The following is a 23108-nucleotide window of genomic DNA, read 5'->3' as shown; positions in this document are numbered from 1 at the left end:
TGGGTTGAACTCTGTGGAGTTGTGATCTGAAATTCCCATATTTCTGGCTGGATGTCAGCTGAATTAAGTTTGGTTAAGTAGGTTTACTGGGATGTAGAACCTTAAATTCTTTCAGAGACATCTTCCCTCCCACTGACCCTTCCTCCCACAAAAAAGAATCATATTTGGGCTGACCAGACTGGTCACTTTCACCACTGCAATTCAATAGTGGGCAGCGGTGAAACTGACAAGAATCATGTTAATTCAGTCAGCAGCTTCGCTTCCAGCACCCTTGGCACCATAGCAACTTTTTTATGCTGACTGCCTCAGAGTCGGAGACCCCAGGGCTTCCACACTCCTGTGCCAGCAGGCTCTCCAAGCTGTGTGAAGCCAGCTGGCATAGCAGTCTGGAAGCCCTGGAGCCCCCAGCTCTGAAGCACTCCACATGGTGGGGCTGCCAAAGAGCTGGGATCCTGGAAGCCCTGGGGTCCCAACTCTGAGGCAATCAGTCTGGGGGGCTGCCAAGGAGCCACGAGATGAGATGGTAGGAAATTAGCAAGGTTTCCTTGCGAAACCTGCCTGACAGGCAAATTTTGAAACCTTCCTATGTTATATTAGATTCATCAAAATCAACAAGTTTCTGTAAAATTTTTCACTTGTGACAGATCAACGTTTTCCGGTGGAAAAATGTTTGGTTGAAAACCTTCCAATCAGCTCTATTTCAAAGCCTATTCTGACTGCATCACAAGCAGGCACTCTCATAGCAGTATCATGGGCACAGAGGCAGAAATTGACTTTGACCCTCCCCCACAAAGGAAGCAAGGCAGATATTTAGTGCTGGGAATGGGTGTAATGGGCACGACAATTAGGGTCCACAGTTTTGTCACTCTACCAGATGCTGGAAGGGCTGGAATGGGATTGAATAGAGGCAGCCAGTGAGTGGGGTCCAGGGCTGCTGGCATATTTGCAGTGTCCTCAGAAGAACTGCATTAGGGGAGCAAGGAGAGGTATTTCTGCTGTGGTAGGTTGAGTGGCACTGCTCAGCTGTTCATTCTCAGGGCAATGGTAGAAATCCTCTCCTACCTGGCAGCAAAGAGATTCACCCACAGCAGGATCTAGAGGCAGACCCTGAGCTAGTAGTTCCTGCACATGAACTGAAAGAGTAAGAGAATGATGCCATGGGGTGGACTCAACCCACAAGAACAGACTCGTACTGCACAGCAGCTGGGATTGACAGCAATTGAGAGGGGCAACCAGGCTTCCAAACTCAGAAGTGAGTAGAGGACTCTCCTTCTGGGTGCCTTCTGATGCGTGTACACACACACCCCTTCACAACCTCTACACACAAGTAACGTCATAGACATTCAGCTTCCTGGACTTTCTTTCCTCTACTGATGGGCTGATTACTCTGACCTCTCCTAGCCCCTCTCCCTCACAGTCCTCCTGCTACCAGCAGACCTTCCCTGTCCAGCCTTTCCTTACCCACTTGCTCCTATTGACACATCCTCTCCTCTCTTCCCTAATCCCATCCTGGCCCCCACAATAAACACAAACAGAAACACAAAACAAAGAACTTTCCAGTAACCTGACATTTGCCAGCCTGATCCTTTGCATGTGTGTCATAATCCTTCCTCCCACCCCCTGGTATGTCTTGTTTATTTAACTATTACGCTCTTCAGGGTGGGGTCCATGTCTACCCATGTGTTTGTACAGCAGCCAGCAAATGGGGCCCATGTCCTACCTAGTGCTCAGAGGAGCTACCACCACTGTCACCACCAAAAAAACCCAAAACAGTGTCTCTTGTAGAGGAAAGGAAAACAGTGGGTGAGAACAACATGGTGCTGCTGCAAGGACGTGGAGCAGGTGAATGGGTAGGAAGTCTGTTACAGCAGCACCACAGGTAATCAAAGCCAGTAAAAAAACAAACACAGAAACACATAGACTGCACCATTGGCAAGAGCCATGGACCCCCGGCCCTCAGCTGCCACTTTGCACACCTGTGTTGTACCCACTCCCCAGCAGTTGATGGGATGAGAGATTTACTGGCCCCTGTTTCTATCATGCCTAGCACTAGCAATAAGTAGGGTCCTACCAAATTCACGGCCATGAACAACGCGTCACGGACTGTGAAATCTGGTCTCCACCCATGAAATCTGGTATTTTGTTTGCTTTTACCCTATACTATACAGATTTCACAGGAGAGATCAGTGTTTCTCAAATTGGGGATCCTGACCCAAAAGGGAATTGCCAGGGGGCCATAAGATTATTTTAGGGGTCTCATGGTATTTCCTTACTCCTGCACTTCCTTCAGAGCTGGGCAGCCAGAGAGTGGTGGCTGTTGGCTGGGTACCCAGTTCTGAAGGCAGTGTCCCGCCAGCAGCAGCGCAGAAGTAAGAGTGTCAATACCATACCATGCCACCCTTACTTCTGCACTGATACCTTCAGAGCTGATCAGCTGGAGAGTGGTTGCTGCTGACTGAGGGCCCAGCTCTGCAGGCAGCAGCGCAGAGGTAGGGATGGCAATACCAGACCCTGCCGTCCTTCCTTCTGTGCTGCTGCTGGTGGCAGCTCTGCCTTCAGAGCTGGGCAGCTGGAGATTGTCGGCTGCTGGCTGGGAGCCCAGCTCTGAAGGCAGCACCGCCACCAGCAGCAGTGCAGAAGTAAGGGTAGCAGTTCTGCAACCCCCCTACAATAACCTTGCAAACCCCTGCCCCAAACTCCTTTTTGGTCAGGACCCCTACAATTACAACACTGTGAAATTTAAGATTTAAATAGCTGAAATCACAAACTTTACTATTTTAAAAATCCTATGACCATGAAATTGATCAAAATGGACGTGAATATGGTAGGGCCCTAGCAATAAGACTCTGTCTTCCCATAATCCTTTGCTGCGCACCACACAAAGCTGTCTCCTTAGTGCCCCTCCTCCTCATGCACAATCAGTTACCCTAATATCTGGGATTCTCCTTCTCTGCTGATATTTGGAGGACTCCTGCTTCAGAAGTAACTAGAGCAGCTCTAAGCAGGGCTGGCTCCAGGCACCAGCGCAGGAAGCAGGTGCTTGGGGTGGCCAGTGGATGGGATGGCATGTCCTGGTCTTCGGCGGCGGGTCCCTTGATCCCTCTCGGAGGGAAGGACTGCCACTGAATTGTCACCGAAGAATCAAGCGGCACAGTAGAGCTGCTGACAAAGTGCCGCCAATCACGGCTTTTTTTTTTTCCCTTCACTGTTTGGGGCGGCAAAAAAGCTGGAGCCAGCCCTGGCTCTAAGAGCCATGCCTCACACCTGGGCAATACATTTCTTTACTTGATCTAAACTAAGCAGTTCAAATGTTTTTTAAAAAAACCACAAACTGTGTAAAGGTTACTGATTTCTGAGGAGAAGCTAATGTTTAAAAATGTAAAAAGAGTATTCTGAGTGAGAGCTGTCCTTTAAATGCCTGAATGCAACTGACTCATGACTTGGCAAATCAGATTTGCTGCTTTCTAATGTTATACCAGCCTTTCCTGGTCTGGGCTAGTTTGATGCTGTTTGATTTCCTGTCTTGCAATTAGGATAATTCTTCTTTATCATCATTCACCTAGTGCTATTGAAACTGGTGCATTTAATCACATAAAATAAAAATGTTCTCCTTGCCCCTGGCAGGCTTTACACACTCATGTGTTTTGAAAAATGTCACAGGTTTCCCCTCAGTGAAAAAGGCAATACTTGCTCTTTAGACAGAGAAATGCCTCTTGGCTAGGTCTGTAACTTTTCTGTCTGCAAACTCCCAGGTGTATAGTTGAGGTCAAGTAAGTTACTTGTAATGAAAACTACAGTCTAGTTATTCATGCCCTTTCCTCCCCCATCCCCTAAATTCTGATATTTTCCCCTTTAAACAGTGCAAAGACCATGTCCAACTCTTCTGTGAACTGAGGTCCTGAAATAAAAACGCCATCCCTACACTGGAAAAAGACACTGGCTTGCACATGCATGATTCTTTACAGCTCCATTTGCATAGCTGTCAAGACCAGGCCTAATGGATAATGGGGTCTTTTCCAGATTGTGTATCAAATTCATAACAGGAATGTTTGTTTTCTCATCAGAGATTTGTCTTCGTTATTCCACATCTTTTCATTTACTGAACAAAGGCAACATGGATCGTTCATTGAGATGAGTGGTTGTAAGCAGGAAATGACTCTGAATGGGGTGAAAATTTATAGGATTGGTGAAATGTAATGTTCCAGCTCCATAAACAGGTCATGCAGGAATTATAAACAATGCTTTTTTATGACCATTTAGGAAATCCTTTCAAAACCAGTTGGAGTAGCATTTTAATCACAAGGGTTTGTGATCGGATTAGTTGCATTTTCTTTACAAGCTTGAGATTTGGGTGGTTTTTATTTCTGACATTAGATGTTATATAATGTACCTCAATCCATTGTATAAACTCTCCCATCTGCTCAGGAGTTTACCTTGTAATCCCCATAACTTGTCATGACTGTTAAGTCCTTTTCAATTTTTATGTAGCAGTAGCCCTGAAAATCTATCTATGTAACTGTCAAAGCCACTATTGTCAGATCTTAGAATATGCCAGTTTAAATTGTATCCACTCTTTTTTTTTTGCATTTATCCCACTTCTGGTCATTTATGTTCTTCCTTCTCAGACTGGGAACTTTTTTGGTGAGATCGAGGGGGCTGTGATGAACAAATTGCTAACAATGGGCTCCTTTAAAAGGTAAGAATTTTACAACTCTCTCTCCCTTAAAAAAAGGTTTGTATAAATAAAGTAAAATAAAACCAAGTTCAAATAAAACAAATCCAAAATTGACTGAGTGGCTGGATTCTGCTTGTGCTCATGTTCCAGGTGATCTTTTGTAATTTGATGCCAGATGCATGGACTGTTACAAGTCTTGGAGACTTGGCCTACAGTGAGTTTCCTGTTACCACAGTATAGCTTATTGGAGTATGGTACTGAAGTAAGAATCTGAGTCCAATCCTGTTCCCATTGACTTCAGTGGGAGCAGAATTGGGGCCTATATACTGCAGTGTAGCTTAAACAGATTTTTAAAGCAAGTCACAGAGGAAATAGAATACAATTTAACCTATAGAAATCTGGAGAGTCTCCTCTTTAGAAAAGACAAGCCAGAAAAGACAAAAGTGTCCCAGAGATAAAGGGGAAGGAGTTGCTATCTCAGCCTTGCAAAATTATCTTGAAAATTGGCCAGGCCAGGCAAAAAATCTACATACTGGGCCTTACCAACATCGTAATGAAAAACAAATAATTTTTTTATGTGCCCATCAAAATAAATTACTCACTTCAGGGAAGTGGGCATGTAGAATTTTGCAAGAATATGTTAACCTTGTCTCCCAACTCAGTACTAGATTCTGCCTGGTTTTTACACAGCTTGAAATAGCCTCCCTCCATCCCTTCACCATTGTATGCCCCATATACCAGCTGGGAAGAACTGTAGTCCTTGGATTTAGGACTACTCCCTAATTATTCCCCTGTGGAAAACTAGTATAAAGGAAGCAAAACGGGATGGAGCCATAGACAGAACCAAGCCTATGTTCCCAATCCCTACCAGCCAGTGAAGCTGGCCAGCTGCACAGAGGGAGGGAGAGGAGTATGCTGCACCTCTTAAAGAGGTGTGATAGTTTGTGGTTCCCTTGTGCAACAGAAAGCTCATTCTCTTTGGGTATGTCTACACTGCAGTTGAGAGGTGTAATTGCAGCATGTGTTGACATACCCTAGCTAGCTTTGATCTAGGTAAGTCAAAGTTAGCTCAAGTAACAATAGCGCTGAAGCTGAGCAGCAGGGGTGGTGGCTACTCGAGTATGTATCCAGGATTCTGGGCAGGTGGAGCAAGCTCACCCACCACCCATCCCGCCGTCAGTGCTGTGGTTCTCAGGCTAGTCTTGATTTTAAAGCTAGCTCAGGTATGTCTATACTTGCTGCAGTCACACGTCCTGATTGTAGCATGGTCATATCCGTAGAGGTTGTATGCTTCCTGTGTGCTTGTTGGGCTGGACACTGGTGCATCACACACAGTAAAGAGCTCTCCCAAAATGAGAAGATCTAGCACTCAGTGAATAGTCCGAAATCCTAGTTTTCTGATGGTGGCAACCTTCATTCTGCTGGCAAAGGAATTGTTATTTGTTTACTGTTACATTTTCAATAATTATTATGGAATGAAGTGAACTAATTCCTATTTACTAAATGGGTTCTGCGATGGTAGGACAAGAAGCAAGCCATCTTATTTAATCCAAGTTAAAAATTGGTGTTAAATGCAAAGGATAATGCTTCGCCTCCATACCTTTGCTTTTCTCCTACCCAGCAGAATATTGGCATTTTAAATAGGTGTTCAACCAGAACTTCAGTGATGCTGAGCTCCATGATTGACATAAATGAAGTGAAGAATCCATCTAGTGTGTAGCAATAGCCAACTTGGAATGGCTAATTGGCTCATGTTTAGCTAGAGGCACCTAGAAAGAATGAAGTCAACATCAAATCCACTAACTGAGTGTGACTGAGCTGCATGCTGAAAGCAAAATTTAAACACAGTGGGTGGATTATTTAAACAGAATAAGCTGGCCGTTGCCAGTGAATTTAAAAAATGAGTTAGAATCAAACTGGTATAATTACACTAGGTGAGCCACCTGCTCTTTCTGTGGTACAGCAGATAGCACTGTGCAGCAGAAAGTAAACTCACTTTCCTCTGGGGTACACAAGGCTTTTAAAAAGAATCCTCCCACCAATATGGAGTGGGAACTTTTCTTGGGTTTGTAATGAACATTAATCAGACGTGTTCCTTGTTTAAAGGTTATTGTTTTCTTTTTGCTTTACCTTAATGTATTGCTTTATTTTTATTTCAAATCAGAGAGAAAAAGCATGTAAGGGCTTGGAGGGGAACTCTGCATTCTGGGCACTGATGCTGTGTGAGCGCAGCAGAGCAGTTGCCATAAATATTATGTACATCATATTTCCTATTATTATGGTTATTGTGGAGATCAGATTAGAGAGCAGGCTCTAATCTGTCTCTATATTCTTTGGAGTTTTTCTCTGATGATTTCCAGAGCCATCCTCTATTCCACTTTGCTGCCTATATGTTGTCTACTTTCCAGCAGATGTGTGTGCTAGAAAAACTGTTATCTGAGCTGTTTGTGCTCCTCAGTGGCTTAGCTGGCAAAGTGCAGGCTTCCATTATGCCTGGACCCGCACCATAAAACATAAAAGGCAGTTATTGACACCCCCTAGGAAATGGGAGTCCTAAAGTTCCTCTTGAACCTGCCTGTCCTGAGTGGCAGTACAAAGAGATTCCACCACATCACAGATTCATGCGAATTATCACACAAACTAAGGGCCCAATCCTAAAAAGGGATGGGATGATCTCTTGTGATATGCTGAGTTCCCTCAACTTCCATTGGATAACAGAGCACTCAGTACTTCTCACGATCAGGCTGAAAGCATTGGGCAAAAGGGGGTTATTTCCCTAAGTCCACATTTGTTTTCCTCATGTACCTGGGTATTCACAAAATCCATACGTTGGCTGTCTGTATTTTAATGTGAAACTTCGAGTGGAACCAAAAAGTCTTTTTCTTAGACTGAGTAGTGCACTTCCATTGATCTTCTTACATTGAACTTTATGTTCAGGAAAATATATACTCTATTTTTTAGCAAATTACCTCCATAATCACATGGCCTGTTGACTGTTAAGTCCATAGTTATCAAATCATTGTCTACTGTACATTCTGTATAATGCACACAATTCAATATTAAAATGTCATTTAAATGCATTACCAATTAAATTAAGATGTACATGTGGAAGGAACTGAATTGATATAATCTGAAAATCTGCAGCTTTTATAGGTACTGAAACTATTTTAACATGAAAAACTTCTTCTCAATTAAAAAGATTTTCTACAAGACACAATATACTTTAGCTTTTTGAAAGAGTCACACCGTACTGTTCATGGAAATAGTGTGAAGTGCTATTTGTTTGCTGAAAGAAAAGTGTACAGTGTGGAAAAGCCTACAAATAAGAGATCCATGAATGAATATGTATGTAAAATGGATGAACTGAGTAAAAATGGAAGAGAAAGCCTCAGGTCTAGTCTGACAAAAAGTCCCCCCAAAGTTCTTCACTAAGATCTAAAAATGAGGACGTTTTAAAGGCAAATATGACACAGTATCCTCTCCTCTTGACAGTTCTGTTTCCATCAGGCAGTCTCCTGGCCCCTGCAGAAGGACCTCTACCTCGGTATTTAATCATGTTGTCAGAACATAAGACCAAACTGGTGGACACCTGGATTCCAGCTTTCCCAGATGCTAAGGCTCACTCTAACAATTTCTTGTTGCTCTGAGGGCTCCTCTTGCTGCTCGCCTTCCCCTGCTTCTTTCATTTATCTTTCTTTATGTGCTTCCTAGTGAATAATGCATGCTCTCGGTGCTCTTAAAGTATGGTACATTCCAAACCTCTTACCGTTTTCTCTCTCTCTCTCTCTCTCGCGCGCGCACACACACACACACACACACACACACACACACACACACATACACACACACACACACACACACACACACACACACACACACACTATCTTTTGATTAGCTTATAAATTAAGTTTAGTGGAAGTTCTCCAAACCTTAGAAATGTTTTGCTTCCTGGTTATAATCCTAACTATCCTATGAAATTCTGAAAGCTTTGAAAAGATACATGCAAAACAGGAAAGCATTTTTGAATCCAAATACTGGAAGAAGAATAACTTAGTGGGTTACCCCACTCCCTTTCAGACATAACAGCTTTCTAAAGAAGCATGTTCACCTGTGCACCATGGGGCATTTTAACATGTATGCTCCTTGACTGTGACATTAACTTTTAATTAAATGGGCTGGGAATATTTTAAAAGATAAATGTTATATTTGCAAGTCTGGTTTTCTCTAATTTAGTGCTTAGCTTCCTACTGGATAGACTGATTGATTTATTTGTTGGTATTCGAAACCATTGAAAAATGCAGTGACTTTTTATCAGCAATTTTTTTTATGAATGTAAGTGTGCACTTTGGAGGAGACTAGTACTGTGAGTGAAGGGGCAGTCAAGAAGAGGTTTAATGTAGCTGTTTTCACCTGTACAAAATGTGAACATTATTTTGCTGGTCCAGAGGAAAATAGTCCTTATTTTTGATGTATTTAGTTGCTGCAGTCCCCAGGGCCTGTTTCTGCTCACACTGAAGAAGTCAATGAAAATCTCCCATTGACTTTGAGCAGGATCAGACCCGACATATACCCCAAAAGTATGTCATAAAATATGACAAATTAATACAGTCAGGTGCACAGTTGTGGGAGAGGAGGGTTGTTGCTGTTTTTGGTGGGTTTTTTTGGTTAACAAAAATGCCCTGCACAATAGGCCTCATTCCTAATCTGTGCACAATCTCTAGGCATTAAAGATAGTTTGGTCTCCACATCTTACCTAATAACATTGCCAGAAAGAGGAGCCCTGTTCTGACTGTTTGAATTGCCCAGCTGTATTTCTTGACCTGTACTCTTGTCACTTTTTCATGGCTCTGTAGTATGCTCTCAGCCCATCTGATATCTAAGATTCACTGGGTTATCACTGAGTTTGGACATGGTTTAGACTTTAGGTCTGCGTGAATTTTACTACCACTTTCATATAGTATATTAATATATATGGGAATATCTTTACCCAACTGTAAGGCCCCAAACATTTGTGCTGTGTAAAAGAGTCCTTGTTCTGCATACTCAAACTAAACGTCGAGTTGTAGCCTTTATAAATGTTATGCTTTGCAGTATCTTGGCAATTGGAAGCAGTTAAAAACTAGTTCAGCTCTTCTCCTAAGTACAGCCAAAGTCGTGCTGACAAGTTATTTTTGTCAAAGGCATAATTTATTTTTATTTTTTTAACTGAATTTAGTAGTGATGAAAGGTGCTGGATTGACAGCCCTGGAGACTATAATAATCTGTTTGTCTGTCCTTACACTGTTCAGCCAGTGACCTACAGGGCCACCTCTAGGCCTGAGAGGCTATTTCACTCTCCATGCTCATTAAATCTTGCCCTTCTGCTGAGAATTCAAGCAAGGATGCCAATTGTGTTTGAGGAGGTGAACATCTGTCCATTGGAACTGGACTGAGACCCACCAATGCATTTCACAGAGGCACTGAGTACCCTTCATATAATAGCTATTCTGTCAGGGCCACCCGGGGGTGGGCAAGTGGGGCAATTTGCCGCAGGGCACCACAAGAGTTTTCAGGGGACACAACAAGAGTTTTCAGCGCACCTTCGACGGCAGGTCCTTCAGTGCTGCCGAACACACCCAGAGCGAATGAAGGACCCGCTGCCAAAGGCCTGGAGCTGCTTCTGCTCCGGGTCTTCGGTGGCAATTCGGCAGCGAGGGCTCCTTCTGCTCTGGGTCTTCGGCAGCGGGTCCTTCACTCTGAGACCCGCCGCCAAAGTGCCCCGAAGACCTCAGGCCCCCTGAATCCTCTGGGCTGCCCTGTATTCAGTCACTGTCTACCTGGGTGGGATTTCAACTCTCAGCCTAGAGGTTAAATTCCATGTCCCCTACTGGTCACCTGAGTCATCCAGTCACCTAATGGTAATAATTTTACAACATTTATTTGCAATGTACTGTGCATGTTTCATCACATAGCTGAAAAATAGTTCGTTGTAAAGTACCATAGTGTTGTCCGCTGACCCTTGGGAATCTGAGTATGCAGTACCTGCATTCGTTATGGGATCATGATTAGGTGATATTAAAAGGAGTGTTAGAGGCGAATCTAACAGTTGCTCACAGGCACATCCATTAAGCTAAGATGACTCAGGGTCAGAATTTTTTAGTTTGCTAAATTTTGGAAGAAGATTGTGTTAATTACTCACTTTGGCAAAGGGCTACTCTCATTGACAGTTTCCCTGCTTTCCTTTGTGGGCATTTTCTCCTTTCTTAAGAGAATTGGGGCTTGCATAAGTTACAAGACAGAACCATATTAAGCTTGTTATTCATATAAATTACATATATGCCATAATATCTTGAATTGGTAAGAAAATTAGTATCTTTTATTCGGTTGCATATCTTTGCTAGTATATTTGTAAATAAGATTCTTCTTCAAGTGATTGCTCATGTGTATTACATAGTAGGTGTGCGTGCTCACCATGTGCACCGGTGCCAGAAGCATTTTCCCTTAGCAGTATCCGTACTGGAGGAGCACTGCGGTGACCCCTGGAGTGGTGCCTGTATATCTCACTATAAGGGGAGCCATGGGCTCCCCCCACCCTCAGTTCCTTCTTGCCACCAGTGAAGGTCGTCAGAACTTTGTGCTCCAGCTCTGCTGCAGCCTTTTCTTCTCGACCTTAGTGGCACCGTTCATGGATCATTTCTCCAGTTGTCCAGGATTCAAGTCATGCGACTCCTGTCGCTGCTGGGTGCCTAAGAGTGACCCACACGCTGAGTGTCTCCGCTGCCTGGGTGAGACTCACATCAGCAACCGTTGTAAGATCTGCAGGTCGTTCAAGCCAAGGACTAAGAAGGAGAGAGACATTAGACTTCGAGCTCTCCTGATGGAGTCAGTGCTGGCCCCAATGCCAGCACACCAATCAGACTCGGCACCGGCCACCGCCTCGTCGGTGCATAGCAAGGCCCCTTCAACCAGTCGGCACCACTCTCCCTCCAAAAAGCAAGAGAAGGGCCCTCCCTCACAGTGGCTCCATGACAAGGAAAATGCTGGTCCTGCGTTGGGTTGCCCTCGGTCCCCCCTGGGCTCAAGACCTCCGACTTATGTGGAGTAGAGCAGCCTGGCACTGTCGGCCCGTGCATCCCCACCAGTATGGCTGGCGTCGATGCCGGAGGTGAAGCAGGCTGCGAAGGACATTATGAGCCCTCCAGTCCCGAGCACACAGACGGACGTGGGCCGCAGGTCTCATGGCAAGCCTCCATTGGGTGCCCACCAGACTTCCCCTGCCAGTCACAGTTCCCACTCTGAGGATCACTCCCCGCACCGCTCGGCACACAGTGGCCGCTCATCTTGCCGCTCCCGCCCACCCTCAACGCCAGCCAGATCATCCGGGTCGCCGTCGGGACGGGAGTCACAAGGACCCCTGACACCTCCTGCCAGTGAGCATAGGTACCAAGAGAGGCACCGGGAACACTCCCCTGTGCAGCGTGGGTACTGCAGCAACTCTTGACGGGATAGATATCATTGTTCCCATTCCAGCTCCCAATCAACTAGACATCGTGCTTGAGACTCCCCCTGGGGTGCCTCAGCACTGGGACACCGGACCTCGTGTCGCCATCACGGGTACCAAAGTAGTTCTTCAGGTGAGTACTATTCCTCGACATCGAGGCCCAGGTCCTGAGGGAGATGGCATCACAGGCACCGTTTCTACCGCTCCCGGGGCACCGAGCATTCGTCAGCAACCTTGGCCTCGGTACCCGGCCACCCATCCTCGGTTCACGCTGTTCAGCTGGGACAGATAGTGCCACTGGGCTCTCAGCTGGGTCAATGGCAAGGGGCCCTGTGGCAGAGACAGTGGTGCCACTGGGCACCGTGGCCACCGATGCCAGCCCAGACAGGGGCTCGTTCGGTCGCCAGAGCGTCTTAGGCTTCATCACCCTTGTCTGGCTGCTTACAGGACAAGTCGGCGGGTCATGAGTTGGTGGACCCGCGCCGGGACTCTGATCTGGGGCTCGACACCCTGACACCGACCAAGGCTCTTGGCTCTGTGCAGGTCCTCTCCCCGGCACCGGATGACACCATATCGGTGCCTCCACCATCAGTCCCACAGGAGGACTTCAAAGTACACCAAGACCTGCTAAAGCAGGTGCAGCTGCAGGCCAAGGAGATGGAGGGTCCATCCGATTCCCTCTTCAACATTCTGTCTCCCTTGGCACTTGGTCTCGTTGCTCTGCCCCTGCACCAGGGTATTGCCAACATCTCCAACATCCTGTGGCGAACCCCTGCTTCCTTGGCCCTATCTCCAAGAAGGTGGAGAGGAAATACCTTGTGCTGACCAAGGACCACGAATACCTCTATTCCCACCCGGCACCCAACTTGCTCATGGTGGAATTGGTAAACCACAGGGAGCGACAGGGCCAGCCTGCACCCACATCCAAAAATAAGGACGCCAGACGGCTGGACTCCTTTGAGAGAAAGCTTTGTTCCTCTGTGAGTTTCCAGCTTAGGGTAGCCAACTACCAGGCCTTACTGAGCAGGTATGACTTTAACCTTTGGGAGTCTCTGCCTAAGTTCAAGCCCCTCCTCCTGGATCAGGATAAGAAGGACTTCAAGTCGCTGGTGGAAGAGGGGACAGCGGCAGCTAAAGTGGCCTTGCAAGTGGCGTCGGATGCAGCTGACACTGCGGCCCATTCAATGGCTTCCGCGATTTCCATGAGTAGGGCGTCATGGCTCCTGTTGTTGGGAAGGCGCTCTTTGTGGACCAGATGGACTTCAGGCTGCATGAGATGAAAGATTCCCGCACTACCTTGCAGACCTTGGGCCTCTACGTCCCTCTAGCTAAGGACAAGGCCAAATCGATTCCAGCGGCTCAACCTGCAAGGAGCAGATACGAGCCCCCGTGTAAAAGGCCCAGAGACCAGAAACGCCAGTCTCAGTGGCAGTCCCACTCTGCCCCACAGCCTGGGCCCTCCAAGGGCAAGAGGCAGGGAAAGAGGCAGTTTTGATTATTTGCAGGGGGGCACTGGGCCCGTTGCTAGGGAGACCCCCTATTTAATAAAGCTTGTGTTCTGCACCGATTGTCTGCCTTCCGCAGGGCGTGGTCCCACATAACATCGGATCAGTGGGTCCTCAGTACCATTTTCAAGGGTTACATGTTGCAGTTCACCTTGCCCCCACCAAATCACCTGCCCTCCATGGTGACCACGGGGGACCTGAAGCATGTACGCCTCCTGCGGCAGGAGGTGGACTGGCTACTGCACCTGGGGGCGGTGGAAAGGGTACCCATAGAATTCCAGGGCAAAGGGTTCTACTCCCGGTACTTCTTGATCCCGAAGGCCAAAGGCGGCGGCTTCAGGGCCATCCTGGACCTGCAGGACCTAAACCGGTTTCTAGTCCATTCCAAGTTCCGCATGGTGTTCCTGGCCTCTGTTATCCCCTCCTTGGACCCCCAGGGACTGGTACGCGGCCGTGGACTTTCAGAACGCATATTTTCACATCTATATATTTGAGGGGCACAGGCACTTCCTCCACTACCAGTTTGTAGTCCCCTCGTTTGGCTTATCCACGGCACCCAGGGTCTTTACGAAATGTATGGCTGTGATAACGGCCTATCTTAGGCAGGAGGGTGTACAGATCTTTCTTAATGTGAACAACTGTCTCCTCAAGAGGGAATCCCACTCTGAGGTAAAGACTCATGTGGAGCTGCTCCTATTGACATGCTCTGGTCTCGGCCTAGTGGCGAATGAGACCAAATCACCATTAGTTCCCATTCAGTGCATAGAGTTCATTGGGGCCCTGCTGGACTCCACGAGGACCACAGCCTCTCTCCCTTGTACAGGTTCAAGACCGTAAGGGATCTTACGCCTCAGTCACGGCTTTCTCAGTAACCATGGCAAGAGCGTGCCTTCGAATTCTGGGGCACATGACGGCATGTACGTACGTGGTCCGAATGTGGCCCCTCCAGATCTGGCTATCGTCCCAATTCTCTCAAGCTTGGGACAGCCTAGACAAGGTGCTCACAATTCCGTCCCTGATACTAGCTTCCCTTCAATGGTGGTCTTGCCCAAGCAATATGCTGCAAGGAGTTCCCGTTCGGGATGCCAGCCCGTCCATAGACCTGGTGTCCGATGCTTCGGACCTCGGCTGGGGAGCCCACACAGGGAACGTGCAGACCCCAGACCTGTCCCTTCACATAAATGTCAAAGAGCTCAGGGCAGTGAGATTGGCGTGTGGGGCTTTCTACATGCACCTCTGCAGCAGGGTGGTCAGAGACCTCACAGACAACACCGCCGCCATGTACTACATCAACTGGCAAGGCAGGATGCACTCCCTAGCCCTCTGCCAGGAAGCCCTGAACCTATGGGAGTTCTGTATAGCCCATGATATCTCCCTGAGGGTGGCCCACCTCCAGGCATCCGCAATATGCAAGCGGACCGCCTCATCAGGGTCTTCTTCCCCCAGTATGAGTGGTCACTCCACTCAGAGGTCACTCACTGGCTCTTCTGAGATTGGAGAGTTCCCCATATCGACCTGTTCGCAGCCCACCAGAACCAGTGTTGCCCCCGGTTCTGCTCTAGCGTTGCCCCCGGTTTTGCTCCAGTGCGTTCCTCCTACGGTGGTCAGGCCAGCTCCTTTATGCCTTCCACCCTCATTGCCACCCTCATTGTCCTTCAGAAGGTGACACCATGAGAGTGATTCTCATAGTCCCGACGTGGGCCCATCAACACTGGTACAGGCCCCTCCTATGCCTCTTGACGACCCCCCTGAGGGCGCTGCTGCTCCGTCCGGACCTCCTCTCCCAGAATGAGGGCCGCCTCCTCCATCCCAATCTGGCCAGGCTCCACTTGATAGCGTGGCTGCTCTGTGGCTAAACGAGGAGGAGAACAAGTGTTCGGAGCAGGTAAGGTGAATCCTCCTGGAAAGGAGGAAGCCGTCCACGTGTCAGATGTACCTGGCGAAGTGGTACAGGTTCACCAGGTGGGCGAGTGAGCGGGGGGTCTCCCCCTCAATCACACCTCTGTATCTTATCCTGGACTACCTCTTATCATTTAGGGCCCAGGGACTAGCACCCGCCTGAGTCAGGGTGCACCTGGCGTCCTTATCGGCCTTCCACCCGCCGGTGCAAGGGCATTTGGTCTTCTCCCACTTGATGACCTTCCATTTCCTGAAGGGCCTTGACCGTTCGTTCCCATACACTAGACCCCCCCATGCCACAAGGGGACCTAAACCTGGTCTCGTCCCGACTCACTTGACCTCCTTTTGAACCCCTGGCCATGTGTTCCTGGTCTCACCTCTCATGGAAGGTGGCCTCCCTTGTAACAATCATGTCAGCCAGGCGTGTCTTGGAGCTTAGGGCCTTAACCTTGGAACCCCCCTATGCCTTCTTCCACATGGATAAAGTCCAGCTCTGCCCACACCCGACGTTCCTCCCGAAGGTGGTCTCTGCCTTCCATATGGAACAGAGCATGTTTCTTCCCGTGCTCTGTCCTAAACCCCATTCCTCTAACGAGGGACACTGCCTCCACACGCTCGATGTGCGCAGGGTGCTGGCTTTTTATCTGGATCGGAACAAACGGTTCCAGAAATCCTCGCAACTCTTTATTGCCTTGGCCAAGCGGGCAAGGGGGCAACCTATCTCCACCCAGCGGTTTTCCTGCTGGATCACTTTGTGCATACGCACATGCTATGATCGGGCAGGGGTGCCCCCACCACTGATCGTTAGGGCACTACGAGGGCTCAGGCTTCATCAGCAGCCTATGTAGCCCATATCCCTGTCCAGGACATTTGTAGGGCAGCCACTTGGGCCTGAATTCACGTATATACTTCGCATTACGCGATCGTCTCCCAGTCTAGGGATGATGCCGGGTTCGGCAGGGCGGTATTTCATCCCGAACTATCGTGAACTCTTACCCACCTCGAGCAGATATTGCTTGGAATCACCTACTGTGGAATACACAAGAGCAATCACTCGAAGAAGAAAGTACAGTTACCTGTTCCGTAACTGGCATTCTTCGAGATGGGTTGCTCATGTCTATTCCACACCCCACCTGCCTTCCCCTCTGTCGGAGTTGTCTGGCAAGAAGGAATCGAGGGTGGGGGGAGCCCATGGCTCCCCGTATAGCGTGATATACAGGCGCCACTCCAGGGGTTGCCGCAGTGCTCCCTCCAGCATGGATACTGCTAAGGGAAAAACTTCCAGCACCGGTGCATGTGGCGAGCACGCACACCTACAGTGGAATAGACATGAGCAACACATCTCAAAGAACGCCAGTTACAGAACAGGTAACTGTCCTATGTTTGACATTGATAAGTAGAAAGTAAAACACTTGCTGAAGATCTAGCTGAAAGTAATACATAAGTTAGTATAACCTGTGCTGCTGGTTGAGATGGGGTGTATAAACCCTGCACTAGGACTCAAGGGGTTAAAGGATAGATCTGGGCCCAGACAACCTCACCCAGCCGCACCTGCAGAGCATGCTCCAGATGGAGCTTAAAAGGAAGCCACATCACTCAGAAAGGGGCAGACAAGGCAGGGAGAAAGATATGCCCTGGGAGCTCCTAAGAAGGGATTCTGCAGCGGTTCTTCTAGGAAAAGAGGAGCCATTCTGGTGGCCCTAGACAGACTAAAGGTGCAGTTGTTACCTTTTCTTCAGCACCTGTTGTTATAGATGGAAAAGCATGGACTATGGAATGGGGAGTAGGAAGTGGCCCAGATAGGGTAATTGTAAGGCATTCTTGGGTGTCTGGCCCTTGCTAACCCTCTCAGGGACCTGGGTAGAGCCTGGGCTCCCCTACCAACCACCCTTTACACTAAGGAGGAACTCCCCGCCTAACCACTGGGTGATGCTTCTATCAAGTAGCAACCATCCCAACTTGGTGGAGAATGTGAGCATTCACCCTGGGTCTGCTGTAAGACCTTGAAAAGAAGAACTGGAAGGGAAGAAAAAGAGGGAAGAGAGAGAGAGAAGAAAAATGCACTTTGACAAATTTTTGAAGTGGCTGATGGACAGCCAGCAGCAACAGCAGCAGCAGAACCAGGTGTTCCAACATATGACTGCCCAACAACAGCAATAACAGCATATCCAGGAGCTGGCAACACAACAGCAGGAACAGCAACAAAGTCTGCTTCAGCATGTGATGCCATTTTACAACCCCCAGGGGCAAATGCAAACATGGTGGCTGGTACCTTGATTCCTACCACAATTACGAACATCCCTGTAAGACTCAGAAAAACAGGGCCAGAAGATTACTCCAAAGCTTTCTCGGTCACTTTCAAGAGAGTCATCACAGCAACTTGATGGCTATCCGAATACAGGGCCGTTTTGCAGGCACCATATCTTACTGGACTTGCTCAAGCTGTGTATTGGAACTTTGATGCCACAGAAGCCCAAGACTATGCTAAGGTCAAGGTGGACATCTTGGACACTTCCGTATCATGACAGAAACCCCTCAGTAGTGCTTCTGTTGGGAAGAATGTCCCTTGGGGACCCAGTCATGAGCAGTGACCAGCCTTATGGAACACTCTTGGCAGTGGCTCCAGCCCAACAAACAGACAGGCGGACATGTGGCCAAACAAGTGGTGCTGGAACAATTTATGCAGGTTCTCCCAACTGCAGGGGTGAGAGTGGGTGCTACAACATCGGCCTGAGACATTGGCTGAGGCAATCAGGCTGGCAGAAAATTACTTAGCAGCTGCAGGCTTGACAGTGGGGCCACTCAAGACCAAAGATGCTCACCCCAGCTGACCTTCCGGACTTCTGGGGGGGCAGCTCATTGGGGAACTGCACCCCCAGCCAGTCCATGGCTACAACAAAGCCCTGGAAGAAAGGGTGAGAGGAGAGTCCGGTCCCGAAGAAATACCTGCCACAAGAGTCCCACCTCCCCTGTGCAGTCAGGGGTGGGAAAAAAACCCTCAACTTAGACTTACTTTTTTGTTCTAGCAACAGGTCATTTCTGCTTTGACTGCTTCTTCATGGATTGCTTCTCTGGGCAGGCATGGATGGCAGACACCTGGGCTAGAAAAGCAGCCTGGCCAAGAATCTAGTCTCCATATGGATCATCAGGGTAGAGGTGACAGCCCTAATAGAGTTGGGGTGCAGCCAAACACTGATCTGAAGACAACTAGCAGGACCCAGAGATAACCTGGGAGAAACCTTCTACCTCTAGTGCATGTGCAGCAATGTAGGCCTATATCCCACAATGGAGGTACAGCTCACTTTAGGAAGCTGCATGCGAAAAATACCATCAATAATGGTCCCCACTCTGGCCTTCCTGGTGATTTTGGGTTAGATGTTTAATTTTCTTGAACCAGATTTTTACTCAACTGCCAGTACATTGTAAAGTGCAACACTTGAATTTACTGTATCAGGAAACTGACTATAAAAGAGTTTCACCAAAATGGATATGTCCCCCAAGTTTATCTAAAACAGAGGTGCACCATTAGCTGTTGAAAATTTGTTTTCCATTACTTAAAGTTTTATATATAGTCCATATCTGTCGTATATCAGATTTTGAAAGCAACTGTTCTGTGGACTTCAATGGCGATGATAAAGTATGGAAATATGGGCAGTTAATAATACAGTGATGTCATAAAGACTCAGGCATGTTCTCTCTGGCAAGAATAATCTACTAATGCTAAGAATTCATCAGGCTTGGGTTGGGCATAACTAGATGGATTTAAATTTAGATCAGAGGGAAAGCAGGCAATTATCATGTTCTTTAATTATAAGCAGCCGAACATGACACAGGTAGCCACAAACTTTTCAAACAGCAACTCAATCACTTCAGAATGGCTAGTAATCTAGAAGTCTTTCTTTTTGCAACATTTAGTTAAACCTGTCTAAATATTGAGGAAAAAATATTTTATAACATCTTAGAATGACATTAGCATTAAAATAATGCTGTAGAAATGATCTCTTTACACAGAAGCACTGCAGAATCTAGGATCACTATTTTGGCTATTCATACTACCGTAAAAGCAGCAAAGAATCCTGTGGTGCCTTATAGACTAACAGACGTTTTGGAGCATGAGCTTTCATGGGTGAATACCCACTTCGTCAGATGCATCTGATGAAGTGGGTATTCACCCATGAAAGCTCATGCTCCAAAACGTCTGTTAGTCTATAAGGCGCCACAGGATTCTTTGCTGCTTTTACAGATCCAGACTAACACGGCTACCCCTCTGATACATGCTACAGTAGTGTTTGCAAGTAATAGCACTAGACATCTTTTACCATTTTGATGTACAGGAAATCTTAGAGCTGTAACACATTTTCAAGAATAACAGAAAGCTGGCATTTGAATTTGTGAATCCTGTAGAACCCATTTGTATTGAACGTTAATATCTGTTAATAGTGACATTGAATGAAAGTCCTGAATTGTTTCAACATGTTGTAGTGTTCAAATTTCAGCTTCATTATGGGCATCATCCTGTGGCCATTCACGGTTACTGCAGTCTTCCCATTGGCTTCCACTGGTGAAGAATTAGACCTTAGGAGGATGTCGACAGTCAACTTTTTCTAATTTGATCTGCGCATCCTTTGTTGTTGATGTTGTTTGAATTGTCTTTGGAAAGATGCAGGTTTTCAGAAGCTGACCCTTTGAAAAGCAACATAACACTTATTTTACTCAGTATGGTAGGATTTAATAGCCATTGTTAAATAGCACATGTTGTAACAACATCAGTACTTCCTTCACAAAAGCAGGATTTATTCCAGGCCTTTATTGGGAAAACTGTGTCTGTAATGCAGCTTTCCTTAAGATTCAGGTTTTTTTCCACCTGGCTACATTGTCTCTGTTCTGAAAACGACTTTCCTATACTTTCCGCCTGTAACCGGAATCTTCTCTCCGGAAACACTTTAATATATTTAGAAAAGACTATAAACACATTGCAATGTCATACACACATGGGTTTGTGTCGCTCCAGCCCAGCAATAGCAATTATGCTATATGCTCACCTGAATTTTAAGGCTTTCTGTTATAACTCTCTCTGTGTGCCTTAAAGCTAAGGCTTACTTCTTGCCTTTTGCAAAGTAAAATTCTATTTAACTACACGTTTTAACATAGGTGTTATAAACAATAAGAGCAATCTTAGATTTTTCCAAAACAATACAATCCTCAAGAATCAGCCTATATAACAAGGTTTATTCAGTTAAATTTTGTATTTAAAATTACTTGTTTTAATTCATATTGCAATATTTTATTAACCTTTATCATTGTATGTTTAGTAAAGAAATTACACACAAAATTTCACTTATACAATCATATTATTTACAAGAGTTAATATTGTAAAAAAAAAAAAAATTTAAAGACATCTTCCAATATTTAACACTGGAGTCTAAATGATAATTATAACAGATGTTCTAAGTGGTACATAGTAATATAATTTCATTAAAACTTCTATGCAGGATAAATCAATCTGCAGATTAACAAACCTCTTATAGTAGATGAAGCTGACATTAGATTATTTGATTGCACTTTTCAAATACCACCTTTTGCAGTACACTTATTGATTATATTAAACAGACCATGAAAGGAGTGAAAACTGAACTCTACTTTACTCTAAGAACAGACAATGGGGCATGGGAGAGTGGGGGCATTTCAGAGAAGTCGACCTCTTTGGCAATTCTGCTTAGAACAATTAAAGCCTGGAAACTGCTCTTCTTTGTGTGTTTAACACATGTTGACAACAGTGATTCCATGCATGGATAAGAGCAGTGCATGGTTTTCTTAGATACAGAGGAGTGAAACACAGGAGCCAAGACTGGAGATGGAGAGGCTTGGAAAGTGTAACCATGGTTAGCAGGGAGGAAGGGGAAAGCTAGAAGAAGTGGTGTATTTCTGCATGCCATAAGGGCAGCACAACTTACACCATGTACTGCTCTGTTTGTCTTGGCAGATCTGTGTGCGCGGATCTGGCTGTGGGCGTGATTCTGCCAAATATGGTCAGTGTTTAACCTACACCCATGTATAGATCTCTAGTTATGCGTTTTGTCTACCATTTGCCTCTTTCTGCCAGGCCAATACAGCTCTGGCTTCCTCACCATTTTTTTACTGGACATAAGATATAGTAAGTGACACATAGCAAATGTTTAGCTGAAACTGCAGGATCCAAACCACTTAGTCAAAATTTATCTAAGCCAGAAAGAAATGTACTATGTAACTAATATATAATATTTGAATGATTTCTCAGAACCTTTTAGTGACAGTTCCAGTCACAAATTTAGATTAGCAAAACTATATATAGTTATCTAACAATATGGACTACAACATTTTGCACTTTGGATTGCCAGCCTTTCATGTATATGGTATAGAATGCCTGTGAGTGATGTTAAAAGTGTGTCATTAGCTGGCTCTTTGGCTTTGACATGCCACTGTGGCATCCTTTCCAAGGCCTACCCCTAGAGTGTGATGTGCTTTTCATTTCACTTAGAGGCATGCCAAATGTTACAGAACACTGCAGTCCCCTTTCATGCTTTTATAAGCCATTCACATCCACTTGTGTTCTCTCATACTTCTGATGGTGAAACCATTATTGAATGTTTAATTTACATTAGTAACTTTTGTTAATTCATACTTGTAATGACTTACTAAATTAAGATTAAAATCAATATTTCATCTGTCACAGATGTTAACAACAATGTGGATGAGTGCAATTGATTCATTGTTCTATGGACACATTCTTACAGAAATTGTCACAATTCCATGTGTTTCTTAAGTGCTGGATTTTACAGAAGATCTCTTAGTTATGTCAAAGATGGGCAAAATCACAAGCAGGCAGAGAGCTCCCTATTTACTATGCATCTGAGGAGGTTCCTATAAGTTGTTTATTACAGCAAGCACTATGCATATTGAATATTTTGCATTCATAAAAAGTAGCACCGTTACACTCACGCTGGTTGGACTATCGAATACACTGAACTTCAACCTCCAACTTCTTGGGAAGCCACGATCTTTGGAGGAGATAATTGGTAGATGGGGGTCTCTGGATGGGTGGAGATGTCTTAACTTCACTTTTGAGGATACAGAGAGTGCTGTGGCACAAGTAGCCCCTCAAATGCATAGGTTGTTTCACTTTCTGGGGCTAAATGTGCAGATTTCAGTCCAGAATCAAAATCTAATTGTTTAAGCATCCTGTTGAATGTGTAGTCTCCTTTTCCTTGCATTGTTTATCCCACCATCTGTTATACTGTATGTGTCCCCGTCTCTTTTTTCTCTTCTCCCAACTATGCCATCGTTTTGTCCCACAGCCTGATAAAATCCTTACAAAGTTTTATAGTGTTTCTTGCCTTTATGCTTCTTTGTCTGGAATGTATTTTAATGACTCCCCCCATCCCCTTCCTCCCCTTTTCCCTCTTTTAAATTTTATTTTGCTGCCTACTTTGTGGGCAGACCCTGCTGTATTTCACCATTTTATTCTGGCGTGTTTTCTTCTTCTAGTCAAGCAGTTTTCTGTTCTTCTCTT

At 46.0% G+C, this 23108-nt stretch overlaps 1 protein-coding gene across 1 annotated transcript in view; it reads left to right on the top strand.

The window, feature by feature from the left end:
- The window catches only part of CACNA2D3 (calcium voltage-gated channel auxiliary subunit alpha2delta 3), a 689427-nt gene that overhangs the window by 630689 nt on the left and 35630 nt on the right, over window positions 1–23108 (top strand). The window contains exon 30 of the mRNA XM_050959084.1: window positions 4626–4696. Coding sequence (XP_050815041.1) covers window positions 4626–4696 — 71 coding nt within the window. The remainder of the gene's footprint in view (window positions 1–4625; window positions 4697–23108) is intronic.

This window comes from Gopherus flavomarginatus, chromosome 6 (genome assembly GCF_025201925.1).
Source record: "Gopherus flavomarginatus isolate rGopFla2 chromosome 6, rGopFla2.mat.asm, whole genome shotgun sequence".
NCBI lineage: Eukaryota > Metazoa > Chordata > Testudines > Testudinidae > Gopherus > Gopherus flavomarginatus.
Note: the sequence above shows the minus strand (reverse complement) of the source record. Positions and strands in the feature narration are given on the sequence as shown.